This window comes from Gossypium arboreum, chromosome 1 (assembly GCF_025698485.1).
Source record: "Gossypium arboreum isolate Shixiya-1 chromosome 1, ASM2569848v2, whole genome shotgun sequence".
NCBI classification, from domain to species: Eukaryota; Viridiplantae; Streptophyta; class Magnoliopsida; order Malvales; family Malvaceae; genus Gossypium; species Gossypium arboreum.
Window position 1 is genome coordinate 108,203,240 of NC_069070.1, and position 19,770 is coordinate 108,223,009.

General features: G+C 31.2%; 2 protein-coding genes across 4 annotated transcripts; one reads left to right on the top strand and one right to left on the bottom strand.

Moving 5' to 3' along the window:
- Nucleotides 1–76: 76 nt before the first annotated feature.
- Nucleotides 77–5,573, bottom strand: LOC108480218 (GBF-interacting protein 1-like). 3 transcript variants are annotated; one of them, XM_017783127.2, is made up of 9 exons: nt 5,148–5,573; nt 4,507–4,550; nt 4,153–4,201; nt 3,918–4,044; nt 3,240–3,796; nt 2,434–2,701; nt 1,729–2,017; nt 956–1,393; nt 77–833 (listed from the first exon to the last, which is right to left on the bottom strand). In XM_017783127.2, the coding sequence occupies exons 1-9, from the start codon at nt 5,350–5,352 to the stop codon at nt 531–533; spliced, it is 2,280 nt and encodes a 759-aa protein (XP_017638616.1). In that variant the 5' UTR covers nt 5,353–5,573; the 3' UTR covers nt 77–530. The 3 variants fall into 3 exon arrangements, with proteins under 3 accessions (XP_017638616.1, XP_017638618.1, XP_017638615.1); XM_017783129.2 differs by having other exon boundaries at nt 3,918–4,035; nt 4,147–4,201; XM_017783126.2 differs by having other exon boundaries at nt 4,147–4,201.
- Nucleotides 5,574–13,332: 7,759 nt separating this feature from the next.
- On the top strand, nt 13,333–18,762 carry LOC108483738 (26S rRNA (cytosine-C(5))-methyltransferase NOP2B). Its single transcript, XM_017787299.2, has 18 exons — nt 13,333–13,465; nt 13,550–13,839; nt 14,289–14,461; nt 14,553–14,616; nt 14,701–14,834; nt 14,999–15,082; nt 15,170–15,244; nt 15,333–15,404; nt 15,507–15,580; nt 16,221–16,273; nt 16,519–16,628; nt 17,047–17,115; nt 17,204–17,278; nt 17,443–17,535; nt 17,620–17,699; nt 17,778–17,877; nt 17,981–18,300; nt 18,393–18,762. Exons 2-18 carry the CDS (start codon nt 13,557–13,559, stop codon nt 18,457–18,459), a joined length of 1,926 nt encoding a protein of 641 aa, XP_017642788.1. The 5' UTR covers nt 13,333–13,465; nt 13,550–13,556; the 3' UTR covers nt 18,460–18,762.
- Nucleotides 18,763–19,770: the final 1,008 nt, after the last annotated feature.

The following is a 19,770-nucleotide window of genomic DNA, read 5'->3' on the forward strand; positions in this document are numbered from 1 at the left end:
GATTTGTTTAAGTAGACATTTTACTCAAATCATAGAGTTTTTAGACAGCTGCTGCATTCATGGAAAAGGTACTTCATTGTTCATAATAAGGAAGAATTGATGATGAAATCTTAAATAACCTCATAATAAAATGACAATGATATGATATGATCATCAGGGAATTATACAATGAAGCTAGAATAACTCTCTCATATACCAATTACATACAGCTTGTATCCCTACTCAAAATTTATCATACAGGTGTGTCATGAATGAGACTTTAGAAGGGAAAATTTAGCCAAATCAGTCCCACCTAATCATGCTATTGACCTCTTAGATTCCTACAGAGTATCTTTTGAGAATAATAACTAGTTCCAATAGAAACCCAGACAAGTCAGCAACATCTTTCAATCAACAGATATTACCCTAATTAATATTTTCTCAGATGCCCTTAATAATTTTACCCTCAGAATGCAGGCCAGTGTTTCACCCTCTTAAAAGCTCCTCCATGAATTTTCTACCTTGTTGCATTGTTGAGAGAATTGAACAGTTCAGTAATTAGAGTTCCGGTTCATCTGTGCAAGTAGAGGCTGCTGATAAGCACCAGTAGGGGCACTCACAGTTTCAACAGCTGCAGCCATGGGCTGAGACTGTTGTAGCAGATTATTAACATTGGAAGGAGCAGATAATGTTTGTGGTGGCTGATAAAGTCCAGCAAAGGAACCATGACCAGCCTGTGCAGTAGGAGAGAAGGGAACCTGCTGGCCGTGAAGAGAGAGGTTGTACAAAGAATTAACCTGCAAGTTGGTTAAATCTTGCCCCAGTGCAGGCATCCAGAGAGCCGAACCTTCATTCTGCAAAAAAAAAAAAAAAAGGGAAAGAGAAGAAGAGGACAACCCAAAGCATTGTGTTAAAATTGCTAATAAGAAGTTGCCAAAAGACGAAGTATAAAAGGAAAAGGAAAAACAAAACCAACCAGTGATCCAGTGGGGTAGATATGATTCTCCTTCAATTGTGATGCTGCAAGATCCTCCTTACTAGCAGAGCTTCCAGACGTAACTGATGGAACAGATAAATTGAAACCAACAGGTGGAGAAGTCAATTGACTATATCCTGATGGAATTGTAAGGAGAGCAGGATTTCCTGCATTGCTTCCAGGCTTTAACTGTGAAAGAGGTAATTTGACCCCAGGTGGCATGTACATGTTCCCAGTTGAAGGTTGCTGAGGGAGACCACTGGAGTTTAAAAACTGATGCGGTGGATAATGCATATAAAAAGGTGGAAAATAGTGCAGATAAGGGAAGTAATTAGGTGAAAATGGTTGTCGGTAAAGGTGAATTGCTGGTGGGGCAGCAGTAACTGTCCTCTGAACAGGTGGTGCTGAATTGCCAGACGGATCTGGAGAATTCCCATTCTACAAATATGACAAATGAGCGTAATAAGCATCTTTATAAAGTATAGACTAACATCTGCCATCACTATGAAAAACGAAAAACAAAACAAGTTAATTTACTTAGGTCCACCAAGTCTATAATAACTTTTTCTCAGTCATCTTCCAACCTACTAAAGCATCAGGAACTTAATAACACTGAGGAAAGTACAAATGCCAAGTGCTAAAAGTCTAAAACAATACTTAAAGCATAGTACAAGGTGTCAACGGTTTTAAAGAACGTTTGAATCATTCTGGTGTAATTTAACCAGTTACATCTAAAAATATGACAGCAACAAGGAAGAAGCATATGAGCTTACGACAAAGTTTGCAGGGCGAGAAACATCATGCGCCTGAGCCTCAAGTCCATCAAACTGCACAAAGTGGCTTGCTGATGCAGGCATTAAACCAAATCCATATCTTGTGTCATTTGGAATGACACTCTGATTACCCTCTGAGTGCAAACCCATTTCTTGACTTGACTGATCAACTTTCAAATTTGCATCAGATGAAATAATGTCATCTGATTTGGGTGCTTTTTCAAAATCAGGAGGAGGTTGTGGTTGATCAGCACTATCGCCTTCCATAGCTGATAGTATACCTTTGCTTCTGCGGAAATCATAAGGCTCAATAATATCTAAAATATTAAAACGAAAAACAAAATAGATAACTGCAAATATTGCCTACAGATCCCACTGCTCTAGCAGTATATATGATAGCAAATTAGGCACATTTATAACCTTGGATATTAATCCAAACATGTTTTCCCTCTATAATCCCACTTTGATCCTTTTAAAACAGTTCAATGGCAAAACATCATGTCTCAATTATCAATCACCCATCGCTCCTTAATTGCTTTAATCAACTAAAGGAGAATTTACACTAATATAGAAACAAAAACTCAGAACCAACTCTTGAGATGAATAAAACGATTTTGGAAATATTCGATACTTTCTAGCAGAAGAAAAACAATCCATCAAACAAAATATAAATTCCAATAAAAGTAGAAACTAATTTCAACCAACCTAGAAGAAGGCTCTTCAGCAGTTTCATCACTACCCTGAGAAGTTTCAATAGGATATGCAGGGGTAATCTCCGCACTAGTACCAAAACCATGTCTTGTTACCTGTCCAAAACTAGCATCAAAGCTTCCAAAAGTTAAGCCATTTGTTAATGCTTCAGAGACTCGGAAGTGGGTGGGAAAAGTAACATGTTGACCATTGGGAAAATTTGAACCAGCAAGCAATTGAGAATTTGCTTTATCAGTGACGGCTGCAACCTCAGAAATGACCACTGTTTCAAAAACAAGAACCAACAGAAATCTCCAATTAGAATGGGGGAGAGAGGGGACATCAAAAAGTGCAGAAAAATAACCTTAATGTATAAGACCTTTTTATGTCAATACCTAGGCTAGGGATGGTTCAAGAGCAGGAACATTAGAGAAAAATAAACAAAGGCATTAGACACACTTATGCTTACAGTAAGCACTGTATCATTATCATTAAAGAAAAAAAGGGAAAACCATTAGAAAAAAGGCAGTGCAAAGCATGATAATTAATACATAATCCAGAGACAACTTGCAATGCAAAGAAAATTGCAAGGAGTTAAGCAGGATAATCCAACAGGATCTTTTAACATTCCTCTGATGGAAAGCCAGCAACGAAACAGAAAAATGGTAAAGTCATATAACTCAAATAATATATACTGCCAAAGAGACACATGCATTGCAAAATACAATATTGTACTTCAAAAAGAGGATAGCAAGGAAGACCAAAAAACTACAACATGATCATAATTTATGGCGTCACAAATCAAACAGAAGTGTTAATACCTTGTAGCAATGCAGGCTCTATAGGCCTGGACTGCTTAGTCTGTTCAGCGACCTTTGATTTCCTCGGAGGATTCTTTTCATGCATTGAGCTCCAAATTTCCGAGGCTGTTTTCTCTGTGTTAGATAGATTAATATCAAAGGGAACATTCTTGTTTCCTTGAATATGACCTGTTTCAGCTGATTCTAGTTGGCATCCAGATTCTTGTTCTGTTGTACCCACATCACCAACATGCCATGACTCAGTTGGCACCAACAAAGGATCTGAAGCAGATGAATAGACACCAGACAAGGTTGTGGAAGTGGCAGAAGTTGGTGAGGCACTAGATATTGAGGACAACTTCTCTTGATCTCTGGTCAGAGAGCTAAAGGAATGAGCAGAAATGTTGGCAGGAGCTTCTGTAACAGTCAGTTGCACTGAAATTGTAGTTGGACCGACTAAAGGCAAGCCGTCCTTAGTTTCACTATTAACACCAGAAACAGACAATGGCAGTCCATGTCTCTGATTGGAGATCCCATTTGGCAAAGTCTTAGTGCCATTTGGAATAGCGGTTGGTGTTCTGCAGAAGAACAAAACAAATTTGAGGTAAATATAACAATTTTTTCTCTAAAACCAACCAATTAATAAGCGCATAAAATTCATATTTAGAAACAAAAAAAAACATCATTATGCATATTTACTTAGTCATGCAAGGTGCTGCATTATTTTTCACTTTCTGAGATGCTGGAAAAGACGCAGAACCTCTATCTGAGGTATGAACAACTCCATTTTCCTTTGGAGCAGATGCATTCCTTGCACCTACAACATCTTAAAATCACAAAGCTTGGTCGGTTGGCAACTTATAAACAAGAAAAATACTTTAAATTTGTACACTGATGCATAAATATGAGAGGAGGAAAAAAATAACACCTTTACCATAGTTCCCTTGTCTACCCCGCCCCGCTGGTCCTTGTGTACCAGCTATCTGCACAAAAGAAGAATTGAGTTATAATTCACAATTCACTAAGCTAACAAGAGTAAAATCCAACCAAAAAATTCCTTCAACTAAACCAAATTCTGTTAAGTAATACCCTTGACACATTATAGCAGTTCGGCATCCTTTTTAGGTTTTATTTTACAGCAGGTATTTTTACCAAGCAAACACCTAAAGACCTATATAACCAATAGAATCATTGATAACCAGAATTCTAACTACAGTTTGAAAGAATAGAAGATCAAAATGAAGATAAGTTCATATTTTCACCAATTGGAAAGGAAAACAACACTTGCCTCCTTTTTCTTTTCACGTTTTCTTTTCACCTCATGAAATGTATCTGCCAACCAAACAATGTGATCGTCATACTTTCAAAAGTAAACTGCAAGATACATTAAGCAAAATCAAAGTATGCAACAGCCTTAATAAGCATTTGCAATTTTGCATGCATTTAAGTTAATAGTGAACATTTTGAATCAAAAGAAGAAAAATACACTGATAAATCAAAAGAAAGCACACGGGACATTGAACACATTGAATTTCTTTAATCTACTCCCAATTCCCAGAAACCAAACACATGCTTCCTCGAGAAAACAAGACCCAAGCAACAAAACAGTGCAAACTTTACTTTCTATTAGCTAAACGCATAAAAACAAGCCAATCCCACTTCTCAAAATCCCAACTTTCTTCACTCTGCCAACACTAAACATTGCACAATCCACTTTCTATTGACATAAAACATATGAAAGTGCCCAAGACCCCATCTCTCAAAAATCCCAATTCTTGAACTCTTCAACAAAAAATACAAAAGCCGCAGAGAGGAAAAAAATAAACAGATCATAAACCAAGCTAACTCTCAGACATAGCAAAACACTAAAAAAGGAGCATGAAACCCCCGTGAAAACAGAAAAGAAACAATGAAATCTTCATTCGGTACCGAGATAAAGAAGCTTTTGGGCAGTTTCATTAGGATCCATAAAACACTCATTGAGGACTGCATAGATTTCTTCATCGCTGTGCTGCTTCCCTGTGATCTCCCTTATGCTTTGGATCGTTTTCTTTGCATTGTCAGGGATCGACACTGCAGACCCCTCACCTACACCGCCGCCGCCGCCGCCGCCGCTGCTACCTTTGTTGCTCATGGTAGCAGAGAAACAAAATAGAAGAAAGAGGCAAAAACAAGGATAGTTTATAATAACTAGGACATAGTAGTATAACAGGGAAAAGGAAGAAAAATAGTTTGAACAAACTGTATGTAATTTCTTTTTAGTTCTTTTTAGGATAAAGCAGCATTTACTCTTCTGCTATTTTTTATTTAATTTTATAAAAATGAAAATATACAACTCCGACAACAAAATAACAAACACAGGTTGTAAATGGTAAAAATAAATTTTATCAACATAATTAAATTATTAGAATATTATAACATGCTAATAATTAATTTTATCATAAATCAAACACAACGTAATATTGTAATATTATAATATATGAAATATATAATTTAAAAATGATTTTTAAGTAATTAATATTAATATATATAAACTCATATTGGTTAATATTATGGTATATAAAATAACATAATAGTTCATTTAAATTAGTGCAAATTTTAAGTGGTTTTATCATTTTCTCTAATATTTTTTACTATTAATATTTTAACAATTTAACAGTAAAATTTGTTAAGATATTTGTAAGTAAAATTTATAGCAAATTGGCGTGAATAATCTATATAAATCAAACATGGAATATGATCTTTGGAAAAATATGAACATCATATATATAATAAGTATAATTACATGTTATTATTTACTATTATAAAATATTAATCCAAATAAAAAACGATCTAATTTGGTTAAGTTTTATTGGGTTTTAGTTATTAAATAAAGTATGTGTCAAATATGTATAGATACTCTAATAACTAGTTTCAAATTGATGATGGGTTGATTAAAGATTAAGGTTAATGTGTAGATGTTATGTATTAGAGTTATGGTTCCGAGTGTACATATATGTAACTTTTCTAATATATCATCTTTAAAAAAAATTGAGTCGCTTTCTCTAGATTACTTATATGCTAATTTGAAATATCAAGACTGTAAGATTCATAGATTTCAAGAAATCGATGAATTGAGTGCGTTCGCATCTAATTTTATTATTTATTTATTCTTGATGATTTGACATGATATATTTTAGTTTATGGTTTGTTAAGTTTTATATAAAATATTATTTTACGGTTCTAATAATTAGTATCAGAGCCTTGTTATGTCGAATCATTGAGGATGAATTTGATTCTCTATTATTTTTGGATTGATTTATTTTTAGATTTTATAAATTTAACATTTCGGTGTATATATGTTGATGGTTGAAGATCCATATTAAAGTTTTTATAACTTCATAAATTTGAATTTTATTAGAATTTTGATCTTTAATTTTTTTATTTTGATAGGTTTTGAATGTTTGTGCTCTAATTTCTATTCTACAATAAAATAATAGTGATGTCGATTGAATTCTATTACTCTATTGATTATTCAACAATTCAGAATTCAAGATTAAGATAATTGTAAATGCATTAGAATTTTAATTTTACTAAAGTGTATATATATGTAAAATTATTTTGTGCTATAAAAAAACGGTGTTATCATTGGTTAGAAAGGTTATTTTCGCTTCGTTGTTCATTCTCTCAACTTGGCAAGACTATGCACTTTATCCTTTATTTTTTTGTTAATTTTTAAAAATAATGGAACCTGTTTTGTTCTCTGAAATGAAAAGTAAGAATATGAGGTATAATTTAGATTTGAAAACTACTCGAAAACTCTTGTAAATGTCTAAAACTTTATTTAAACTTTAATTAATGATGATTTACTTGTCTTTCTCTCTCATTAAAGAAAATGGTGTTTTATTTAAAACAAATCTTGCTAGCTTTTTATTTGTAAAGCCAATGCAAATTAAGGAGGTGTTAAAGAGTAAAATTTTAAATATGTAGTATTGAGCTGGCTTGCTGGAATTGCCTACATGTTTAATTCTTGGGGCTGTTATATGTATAACTTAAGTTTTGTGTGTATTTATATTAAGATTATTGATAAATTTTAATGGATCCCATTATGATTTTTTGTGAAATTAGTTTGATAGAGATTCATTTAAATTTAAAGTTGTTTTTTATATGCATATTTATTCAATTTTTTTTTTGGGTGGTTTTAAGTTTGGTTTTTTAAAATTTGATTATGGATTTTAATTGTAAAACTTTTGATGGCTGCTTGTTTAAGTATTAAAAAAATCAGTTAAAGATTAAGGTATTTGGTGTTTTATTGCACTATTTAGAGAATCTTATTTTGGGTTATTTGAAATGATAGTGTAATCAGAAATTTTAGTTCTAACCATTGACTATTATGAAGATTTTAAATTTGAATATTGGTATGTTTATATATATATATATATATATATATATATATATATATTTAAAATAACTTAATTGAAATAATAAGTTGCCAAAGTGGCATTTTTATTGAAATTATTTTGTTTTAACATATAAAAGTTATGTACATATAACTTAAGTTACGTTAATATTATCGGCCCAAAGGAAGGTTAATAATTAACAAAATTACACGTGCAATTGTGGTAATTTGTAACAGCCAAAATTTTCAGTAGTATTGGAAAACAGTGATTCGAGATTACAAAATCCAATGAGTAAGTTTAGAAATTTTAATAAATAATAATTATGGGCCAAGCGCGAATTTAAAAGAATTTTTGAATTAGTGAATTTTGCGATTTTAAAAGAATTAATCAGGTAAATTGGTTGAAAACGAGGTATTGAGACCTCAAATTCATAAACGGAGCCATAAATATTTTTAGAAATATTTATGGAGTGTTTGTAAGTCAGTATTAAAGTTTCGTCAATAAATTTTAAGGTTTTGGTAGTCAATTGGGTAAAAAGGACTAAATTGAATTAAGTGCAAAATTATGAAATGTGATTAAATAGCTCTAGTAATAATTAAAGGAGGACTAAATAGGCAATTAAATACCCATTATTGGGCTGGACGGCATGTCTGTACAGGAAAAATAAAAATGGGGCAAAATTGGAAATTTTACAAATTAAGCGTATAAAACAAGACAAAATTGAAAAATCTAGAGATATCATCATTCTTCTTCAGCAAAAATGACATGGGAGGTCTGAAAGTTGCTGTTTTTCATATTTTGACATATGTGAGTTCAATTCTTTCCCTTTTCTTTGAGATTTTTATGTTTTTGTGACTTTTACAATTAGGTCCAAGTGTTTAATTCATTAGTTTTTTATTTTATGGACAAAATTGAAAGCTACCATTGACAAGTGTTGGCTGTTTATGATGAACTAAAATAGATTTGAAGCTTTTTCTTTGTTGTTTAATGATTTTATCAAGTAATTTCAATAGAAATTGATTTTAGAACCTAATTGTGAAAAAGTTGTGAATTAAGGTTTAGTGTTGAAATTCTGATTTTTTAAGGTTGTGTAATAGTTTAGAATGATGGAATAAAATGTTAATTGAGAAAAATTAGCTTAAGTTATGGACTAATTGAGCAAGGACTGAATTGTATGACCAGTGAAATTTAGAGGAAAAATGGTAATAAACATCTTGAACTAAAACAGTTTTGGACAGCAGCAGTAGGTTAACTTTGAAAAATCACCATAAATTGTAGAAATTGAATCAAAGGATGAAAAAGATATTGAATTAAAGCTTATTGAGTCTAGTTTCTTATAGAAGAAACGTGCAAGTAATTGAATTGTAAGCTATGCGATATAATAAATTTTGTGAGACAAGGTCAGAATGAATTCGGGTTCCCCTGTTCTGACTTTGGAAAATCACAAAAATTTGGAGAAAAATAATTAGAGGCTCAAAATTATATTTTTAGAATCCTTAATGAGTCTATTTTCAAGATAAACCAACGAGAACATTATCCGAGTTCTGTACTGTGAGATAATTAATTTTGAGTAAAGAGAGGTCAAAACTGTCAGATAGTGAAACAGGGGAAACTTTAATGAATAAACTGGACTAATTGACTAAACCAAAAATTCTGAAAATTTTATGGTGGAAACATATGTGAGTCAAGTTTCAGGGAAAATTTACGGACCTTAATTTGGATCTCTGTAGCTCAAATTAAAAATAATTTAGTGACTATGACACGAATGGACATCTTTAAATAAATTTATAAGTAAATAGTGAGATCATAGATAATGTTACTTATAAGAATGCTATATACATTTAGGATGTGGAATGGAGAGGAGGAGGAGGAAAATAAACATATGAATTTTCAGCTAGCAAGGGTTTTGTTGGGTTTTTCACACAGAAAAAAAAATATAACTAAGTTATCCAGATAAAATATGAAGCTCTTGTTAAAGCTAGAGCAACAAAGCAATTATTCCGAATGAAATATAAAGCTCTTGTTGAAGTTAGAGCAACAAGGTAATAATTCCGGATGAAGTATGAAGTAAGTTTGAGATTCAAAGACTTAGGAGTTGTAACCAAACGAACAGAAGCAAATGGGATGAAAAATTTAGAGAAGTATTTCATATTTCATCCGGGTAACATACATACTATTGTTTGTTGCCACCCTTAATAGGTTTACATTTAAAATGGATAATTTGTATGTTTTAGACTCAGGGACTAAATTGAATAAAAGAAAAAAATTGTAGGGGTAATTTTGTAAAAATGTCAAAAATGACCAAAATAAAGGAAATGAATTGTTTTATTATTTAAATTATAAAATTGAATGAAACTATTAATTTAGATCAAGATCGGGTGAAAACATGTTTTGGGGATTAAATTAAAAAGTGTTGAAATTGTGAAAAATTTTGTTATTTTATAGAATTTATGGGTTTTTATCAATATATATATATATAAGAATAATTAGGTTCGAAACAAGGATTTAATTACAAGAACTTTATTTTTCTTTGTCTAAGGATGAAATTGTCATTAATCAAAAGTTTAGGGGTAAAATGGTAATTTTGCCTAGAGATTAATTGAATGTATTAGAATATGAAATAAATAAAAATGATGATCAAATTTTTATAAAGATCGGGTGGCTCAAATATGAGACTTGAACGTGAAAAAGAAAAAGTTTTCGGATTAATAAAACTATAAATACGAATAAGCAATAAAGTAAGTTTGTGCAACTTGGATTGAGTTATTGAATGTTTAAATTATACATTTATGTGACATGAATGTGAATTGAATGTTTAAATGTATGTTTTGGGTTGTAAGGGCCCAATAGAGGGACATTATGATTATTTTCAGAATATGAATAATAAATTATTCAGAATTATCTGAAAATGCTCAGTAAACTCTGGTAATGCCTCGTACCCTATTCCAGCAATGGATACGGGTAGAAGGTGTTACATAATTAACATGTGACGATTATTCGGTTTTACATGTGAGTAATAACTTGACCCAAAGGAAGATCTATTGTTTGACATATTCTTATTGTTAGTGTTTGATTACTACATTAAGATATCACTTACAAGTTACTATTTTTGTCTGAAGATGAAATATTAATACAGTGCCCGATATCTTGAGATAGGACTTACCTTTATTCAAATTATTTTGGTTTAAATTTGAAATATTTTGAAATAAATAAATTCAGATTTTGGCTTTGATTTAATTAAGGATGTCTAATATTTTAAATAGATTAGTTGAAACAAAATGTAACCAAAATGATCTCTTTTGTGTAAATTAATTTATTTTAAATATCAAAATGATTATATGTTTTTGTGATTCATACATTTATTAACCGACCTAAAGGTAAGTTAATATTTGGCATAATTTCAACATTTGTGGTGATAAATGTGTTACAATTTTAAGGTACTCTATGTGAATAATAAGTTAGCCCAGATGTTGATTCATTATTTGATATAATTTATTGTCAATGTTTGATTACTACAACAAAAGTATCGCTTATAACTAATATTTATGTCCAAAAACTTTATATTAATGTTGTGTTTGTATCTTGATATGGGATTAGCCATTGTAATTTTGAATTTATTATTTACTTATGAATATTCACGTGAGCTTGTTTTTATATATTTTGTTCTATATTCAACTAATTTATCTTTTGTTGTCACAATATCTACTAATATAAATTCTATACTTATGCTTAATGAGACCAATTTCAAGGAATGAAAAAGACACTTATAGTGCTTGGTTATATGAACATAAACATTGCACTAATGGAAGAACAACTTGCAATTCTCACTGCAGCAAGCACCATGGAGGCTAAAAAAGATTTTGAAAGGTAATACAATCTAGACTAAAGTGAACAAATTTAATTAATAAGACTAAACCCACACATGACAGTTGCATATAATGGTACTTCAAGACCCATGCATGAAATTGCAAATAATGAATATCAAATATGAGTATTTAAGACCTAAGGCCTCCACTTTTGCCAATTGAACCAATGTCTCGTTGGCATTAATAAACAATACATAATAAGTATTCTTTTGAATGAATTAAGTATTTTATATTAAATACATAATTATTTTATACACTATTATTTAATAGTTTTAATTTTAATCGATAAAAATCAAGAAAAAACATATATTAAATCAATAAAAACAAAAAGAACAGTAGAAACAATTTAAAAGATAAATAATTATGCCGACTGAGTTTTAGCTCTATTGATATTGACATTGTTACCAATGCAATAGGACATAAGCGTATTGTCTTTGTATTTACGAGTTGAGACTATAGATAATTTTAGGTATTGTATCAAAAATAATGATATAACCGAACCTATAACGAGATTGTTAAAAAAACCATGTATTAAATTCCCAAATAAATTATAAGTTTAATCATATAATTTTTAAATCTAATGTTTATAATGATCACTCTATAATCTCTTTATAATTCACCTCACTATCACTTGTACATTTGCATTTAAATATATATTTTACTATTCATTTTAATTTCATTGCTACTGAAATTAATTTCATCTCCACTGTTATTTTCAAATTCATCAAAACTAATCTTATTTCCCATTTAAATGAATATTAAAGTGAGAAAAATATCATTTTGTAGGGATAAAAATGTGAGAAAAGTTTGCTATCCGCAATTTTTAATCTTTATTTTGTTTTTATTTATTTATCCAATATTAAATAAATAAATCATTCAAAATAATTATATAAATAAATTATTATTTGATACAATATCATAGGAAAAAATCCGAATCAATATTAGAATCGTGATAAATGTTTCTTAAAGAATATTTTAAAATCTAAAAATAAATAAATAAGTTTGTTATTACCATTCTAACCCTATAGAAATTATGATTATTTTTAAAAGTATTTTTGAAGATAAAGAGGACTCAATTTATTACGTGGGTAATGTCAAATTTGGTACTTGTACTTTTATAAAATGTTTAATGTATTACCTAAACTATTAATATATGTTTTATTATTGTAATCTCATAAAATGTCTAATATGATATTTATACTTTGAAAATGTCAAATGTAGTATATGAACTATTAATAAGTGTTAACGTCGTTAGTAAATCGCTAAACCAGCTTAATAAAAATTTGACACATAGAATTTCTTTTTCAAACCATCGAATAAATATGGATAATATAATATTATATGAAAACAAAATAAAAAATAAATTAATAAAAAAAAGTAAATACTAAATTTACATAAACAAAACGTCATATTTTCAATTTAAGTAAATATTCACTTTCTTAGTTTTCATTTGAAATAACATTTTAATTGATTTTAAATAAAATTTTTATTATCCTCGAAAGTAATGTACTTTCATGTAAATTTTGTATTTACTTTTTAACTAACCATATGTTTAGTTATTTTAAAATTAGATTAAATTCTTTTGGTTATATTTAGCTTTTTACTAACAATATTAACATTAATTATTATAATAAAACACATATTGATAGTTCAGGTACTAAATTAGACATTTTCAAAGTACACGTACCACATTAAATATTTTATGAAAATAAAAGTACCATAACAAAACACATATTGACAGTTTTGAATATTTACAAAACATAGATCCCACATTGATATTTTACAAAAGTACAAGTACTAAATGTGACATTATCCCTTATTTTTTTAAATTTCTCAAAACCCAAACTCATAAACCAAAACCCAAACCTTAAAAATTGGCTGACCCAAATTCAGCCCAAAAGCCATGGGTTCTGCTTATGTTTCAGATACTATTATTACACATATAATGCTTAAACCCTAGAGAGCTTCAAAAAACTGAAAAAAGAAAAACCCTAATTTTCAGGTACAACTTCAGTGCTACTTTAGGTATTGCTATTGAGTAGAAGAGCTTAAACTCCTGTGTTTGTGTGCGATTTTTTGTTTTCAGTTTCAAAATGGCAGCTAATAAGAACAAAGGAGCAAAATCGAAGAACCCGCCTCCAAAAAAGAAGCAAAGAAACCATCTTTTCACTGAGAAAAAACGACCCACCAAAAAAGATGAGGTCTTTGATGATGTTTCTGATGGCCAGAGCGAAGAAGAACAATTAGAAGAAGCAGAAGACTTATTGGATGGGGATGAACAAGTGTCTGATTTTGATGATGCCTCTGATATTTCAGATGATGATGATGCTCCCTTGGCTGATGATTTCCTTCAAGGAAGTGATGACGAAGATGAAGGTACCGATTTGTTAATTCCCTGTAAATTCTTTATTTACATTAGTAACATCGAATTTAATGCCTTATAGCAAATATGATTTCGAGCTCAAGCTTTTCGTTTATTCAATAGTTTCTTGTAGGTGCAACTTTGATCTGTGTGCGAAGTACTGCTTAATAATGGTCCTTGATGAGTTTATGCTTTAGGAACTGAAAATTCTAGTTTGCATCTATCTTGTTCTTCAAGTACCCATATCATGAAAGTGGACATTGGCATGTGGGTGCCTGCCACCCATGCAATTAAAAACTTGGGATAAATGGAACTCAATCATATCAGTGACATATAAGAGTCCTAGCAAACATCGCTTCCATTGCATTAGCATGGTAGAAATGTTAGCATGTTTCATAACTTTCACTGCACTTCGTGCCATCTGGTTCATAGTGATTACCATTGTTGTATCATGATGTTGCAGACAGAGCTTCAGGTTCTGCATCAGGTTCTGGTTCCGATTCAGATGGAACTGATATTGAGGAGAAGTCAAGGGCTATTGATGAACAAAGGGAGAGGGAAGAAGCAGATGCACAAGCAGAAATGCAGTTGAACATTAAAGAAGAGTCTGATGAGTTTAGATTGCCAACAAAAGAGGTCTTCTTTTGAATTTGATTTTATTTCCTGTTATTACTAATTTAATTCTGTGAAGGTACTTATATTTCCTTCCTTTCATGTTACCGATCAGGAACTGGAAGCAGAGCAACAACGTCCACCTGATCTTGCAAATCTTCAGATGAGAATAAAAGATAGTCAGTGGTTTTTCTGCTAATGTTCTATCTCATGGTTAGCCATTTATCATATAATTTGCTAAGAGTTTTGTCATTTATTTGTAGTTGTTCGAGTGCTCTCAAATTTTAAGGAGTTGAGGCAAGAGGGAAACACAAGGAAGGATTATGTTGACCAACTTAAAAGGGATTTGCGTTCATACTATGGCTACAATGAATTCCTCATAGGGGTTTTGGTGGATGTAATGATCATCTTGTTCTAATTTTCGTTGTCTGCAATACTTTTGTCTTTTTGCACTGCATGTTTCTTCCTCTTCCCATTTTTGAAGGAAGGGAGGGGGAGGGTTATTCTTTAAAAAAGTTTTATTGATCAATTTTTATATTAAATCTGCCATCTCTTCTACAGATGTTTCCAGTTGTGGAACTCATGGAACTTATTGAAGCTTTTGAAAAGCCTCGACCTACATGTATCAGGGCAAACACTTTAAAGGTAAATATACATTTCTCTGTTGTTGTCTTCATCTTTGATTTGTGCATTTTCAGCTCAACTATATCTATAATCTCCTTCAAAATGCAGACTCGCAGGAGGGATCTAGCTGATACTCTCTCCAAAAGAGGAGTAGAACTAGACCAATTAAGCAAGTGGTCAAAAGTAAGAACTACCTTGTTTTAAATTTTCATTTATCTGAGACCTCTATTTCTAATGGATTGCATAATGAATGCTGATTTTCAATTTTTAGGTCGGATTGGTGGTGTATAATTCACATGTGCCTATTGGAGCCACTCCAGAGTATTTGGCTGGCTTTTACTATGTATGTGTTCTTTCATTATACATTTTCCATTCTATTTCTTTAATTGTTTTGTAGAAGTAAGTGTTGTGGCACTTCCAATTACCTATCTTCTTTCTCCAACAGATACAAGGTGCAAGCTCCTTTTTGCCTGTTATGGCTCTTGCTCCTCAGGAAAAGGAACGAGTAGTTGATATGGCGTGAGTTACTCCATGCTGTTATCATTGCCTTGCCTTTTCGTTTGTTGATTTCATTTTTTGAAGAAAATCTTCCTTGTGAGCTGTATTTTAGGAAACTGATGTTGGGAGTTTATAATGTTCTGCAATATCCGTATTGCAGATCTGTGCTAGGAGAGATGCTTTTTTTTTCCGGTTGACATGATTATAAGATTTGCAATCTTGCAGATATTCCATTTTGACATTGTAACTCATTTTGAGGCTAATCCATATAATTAAGCAGAAAATTCAGATTACACTGACATGAGTTTGTGGTTGGGGTCAGACACTAATAGACATTAACTGCATTAAGGTGCTTCATTACTGTTTACAGTTATATATATTGTATAAGCTCAACCTCAACCTCAACCTTAAACTCAAAGTCCAGATGTTTAATCAGATGGATGCATTTACACACTATATGGTGTGTACTTGGACTACTGTGAAATCCCAAACATTCTTCCAACTACTAGTTTGTTCCTTCACTTGGTAGCCATGGTGCCTGTCGTGCTCATTTATATTAGATAATGTTAAATTGCTTCTTTTGTTTTTTCCAGATACAGTCATGCCATAAAAAAATAAAAGTATAAAACTCATCTTTTGATTATAATTGTGCCCGTTGCAGAGCTGCACCTGGTGGTAAAACAACCTATGTTGCCGCTCTCATGAAAAATAGTGGTATGTTAGTCTATTTTTCATTCAAACCGTTGAATTTTGTTTTGGACTCTTTGTGATTTTCTATTTTGTTTTATTTTACCTTTTTAATTTGCTTGTCCATGTTGAATATATAGTTTGGAAGGTTGAGTTGGTTGAATAAAGCATAAATAATTATCCTTTTATAGTGGTGATATGCTCTTTGTTCAATATGTCTCTTACTATTGTTTCCAAATTCCTTTCTAATATTTTGTTGATATTGTGGCCAGGGTTAATTTTTGCAAATGAAATGAAGGAAACAAGGCTGAAGTCACTTACTGCAAATTTGCATCGTATGGGAGTGACAAACACAATAGTTTGTAACTATGATGGGAGGGAGGTTAGCATCTTTCTGCCCCTCTAAGAGAATGCAGTACTAATCATGATAAGTTGATGAGTTGATGTTTCAAGCTCAAGAGCTTCAAAAGCATAAAGGCTTTACTTGGTATGAAGGATGAAGAGGAGTGAGAATGGATACTTTGTTAATCACATTGTATTCATGACTACTTTCTTACTTTGTAGCTTAACCGTTAGGCTAACAATTTTTCAATTCTCACTCCTTTCCATCCTTTATACCAATCAGAGCCAAAGTGTTGAATCCTGCTTCTTTCCTTTTTCTTTAAGTGCTTCTTTCTGGGTGCCTCAGATGAGTTGTAGGTTAAAAACAAAGTGCATAAACTTGTCCTTCATATTTTCTCGAGGGTCTTATACACTTAGGAGACAGAATCCTAATTCTTTGCTTTTGTGTTAATGTTCAGCTTCCCAAGGTTTTGGGTCAGAATTCGGTTGATAGAGTGTTGTTGGATGCCCCTTGTAGTGGTACAGGAGTAAGCATTTGTTTTAACCTTATTCCGCATTTGGTGTATTGCTCACTGCTTTGTGCTTGCATTTAATGATCTCTACTCTATGGTGTAGGTTATAACCAAAGATCCATCCGTTAAAACCTCTAAAAGTTTAGATGACATACAAAAATGTGCCCATTTGCAGAAGGTACGTACTTTCGGTGTGCTTTTTGCCTTTTTGGTTGTATTTTGGAACTACAGTAATCATCCTAAGTTCAGAGTCAGCAGAAAAGGAGATAAATTGATTCTTTTGTTATATCTTGCATATGCTAAGAGACTAATTCATGCCATCACAAATCTTTTGGTTTGTAGCAATTGATACTTGCTGCTATTGATATGGTTGATGCAAATTCCAAAACTGGCGGATACATCGTTTACTCAACATGCTCCATGATGGTTCCAGAGGTTTGTTTAAGGAATGCTTTTCTGGTTTTCCAACCATTCGAATTTTGTTCAGTCTTTTTCTCATTTTGACTTGTATCTCTATAGAATGAAGCTGTCATTGACTATGCACTCAAGAAGAGAGATGTCAAAGTAGTTCCATGTGGACTCGACTTTGGGTGTCCAGGGTAATGATCATTTTTCTTTGACATTCTCCCGGACCTGACTGATTTCTTTATCTAACGTTGTTTCCTTCCTTTAACCAGATATATCCGATTTAGGGAGCATCGGTTTCATACATCCTTAGAAAACACAAGGCGGTTTTATCCTCATGTACATAATATGGACGGCTTTTTTGTGGCAAAGGTAAATTTCAAACGTAAATTACATAATGTCATTCACCCTAAGGTGATCTCAGTTCCAAACACTTTTGCCCATTGTTTATACTGTCCTCTTTGACTTTCTTTAGTTGAAGAAAATGAGCAATACAAAGAAGAATCTTGTAAGTTCTGATGGTTCAGAAACAGTAGAGCAAACCCAGAGGCCAGAGGAGATCCATAGTGATGAGGACAACAAAAAAGAGCTTGAACAACAAAAGATGAAGAAACAAAGCCCGAAAGGGAAAATGAAGAGCTTAAAGGCGAAAGGGTTATCTGGAAACGGAAAGGTTGAATCACCACCAACATTGAAAAACCGGGACAGAAGCGAAAATGGGAAGGTAGAATTGGCAGCGACATCGAAAAAGAGGAAAAGAAAATTTCCTTCTAAAGAGGAAATCTCAAAAGCAAGGTTAGATATGGCTTGTCTCAATCCTTTTTAAAAAAGTTGGTTTATGGTGAATATGATGGGAAACCTTGTTGAAATCTTTGGTCATGTTGTAGGGAAGAGAAGAGAAAGGCAATGAGGGGGAAAAAGAAGCAACCAAAGGAAGACAAGAGTGGAATATGATGCTTCTTTTGGTACCATTATGCTTACAGCATGCGGTGATTTGAGAACTAAAACTGGATGACTGCATGAATGTTTACAATTTAATCAAAGTTTTGTTTTCATTTTATTTCTTAGTTTAATTTTGTTATTTATTTTAGCAACGACTGTTATTTTGCCTTTTTAATCTTGAACCTTGAGTAAAACTAGGACAGATTACGGTTATGGTAGAATATTTGATATATTATATTATTATTTTTGTTTAGTTTATTTGGTCCAAATATGAGTCAAGTGTTGACGGAATTTAAGATTACAGTTTCTTAAAAAGCAAGCTTAGTCCTTTTAATATTTTTGTAAATTGATTTAAAATTTAAGATTATGTTTATAATTTAAATTACTTCCAAAATTTGAATTATACATGTAATCTAAAGTCATAACGAAATTACACTTTAAGATTATCAAATGTGATCCCATTTCACAATGTAATCTGTATGGCTTTTTCTTTAAATTTTAGTAGAAATGGAAAGCAAAAACTAAAATGCAACATGGGGGTACATGCTAAATAATAAACTAAATAACTGAATACCCTTAATTTCTCTCTAATTAACCACAAATCCTTGTTTAAATTTTTAATCGATTGAGTTGCCCCATTCCACTTTTCTTTTTTCTTTTTTAAATAATTATTAGGTGAATAAACTATGAAATTATTGAATAAGAAACAAACTTTGATAATCACATTTTATGAAGAAAGTCGTCGTTTTCTTTACCAATAAATAAGGCTTAAAAGGGTGTAAAAATTCTTCAATGTTTTCAAAATTTACATATATGTTGATAATTTAATATTCTAATTAAAGCATATAATTAATATAATACTAACATTTTAAAATTTAAAATAGACATCAATTTCAATTTTAGACCATAATATAAGGATAACTAAAATGCTGAACAGTCTTGTTTTTATTTTTTATTTTTATTTTTATTTTTTGAGAAAAGTAAACTACTTAGAAGTGGGTTAATTGGGTTTGAAAAATCAAGGTAAAATAATAGTTCAGCTCATCAACATTTTTTTTTTTTTAAGGCAATTTTATTTCAATTATTTTAAAAAGTAAGATTACTAGATTATAATAAAACCAATCTTATAGTTTACGCTTTTTTTATATAATTAAAATTTAATAATTTATTTATTTTTAACAATCTCATTATATTTTTGATTATATCAGATCTTTTTAATATAATGCTTAGAACTATTTAGAGGTGTGCAAATTCAGGTAAAATCGAATTAATTCGGTTGGGATTGGTTAATAATTTTTTGAAAGTTTGGTTAATGGTTAATTT

Coding starts and splice junctions, on each gene's coding strand:
- LOC108483738 (XM_017787299.2), top strand. CDS start 13,557: ATGGCAGCTAATAAGAACAAAGGAGCAAAATCGAAGAACCCGCCTCCA. Junction 14,835..14,998: donor TCATAGGGGTTTTGGTGGAT/GTAATGATCATC, acceptor TCTCTTCTACAG/ATGTTTCCAGTTGTGGAACT. Junction 15,581..16,220: donor GAACGAGTAGTTGATATGGC/GTGAGTTACTCC, acceptor TGCCCGTTGCAG/AGCTGCACCTGGTGGTAAAA.
- LOC108480218 (XM_017783126.2), bottom strand. CDS start 5,352: ATGAGCAACAAAGGTAGCAGCGGCGGCGGCGGCGGCGGCGGTGTAGGT. Junction 4,045..4,146: donor ACAAGGGAACTATGGTAAAG/GTGTTATTTTTT, acceptor TGTGATTTTAAG/ATGTTGTAGGTGCAAGGAAT. Junction 1,394..1,728: donor CTCGCCCTGCAAACTTTGTC/GTAAGCTCATAT, acceptor TCATATTTGTAG/AATGGGAATTCTCCAGATCC.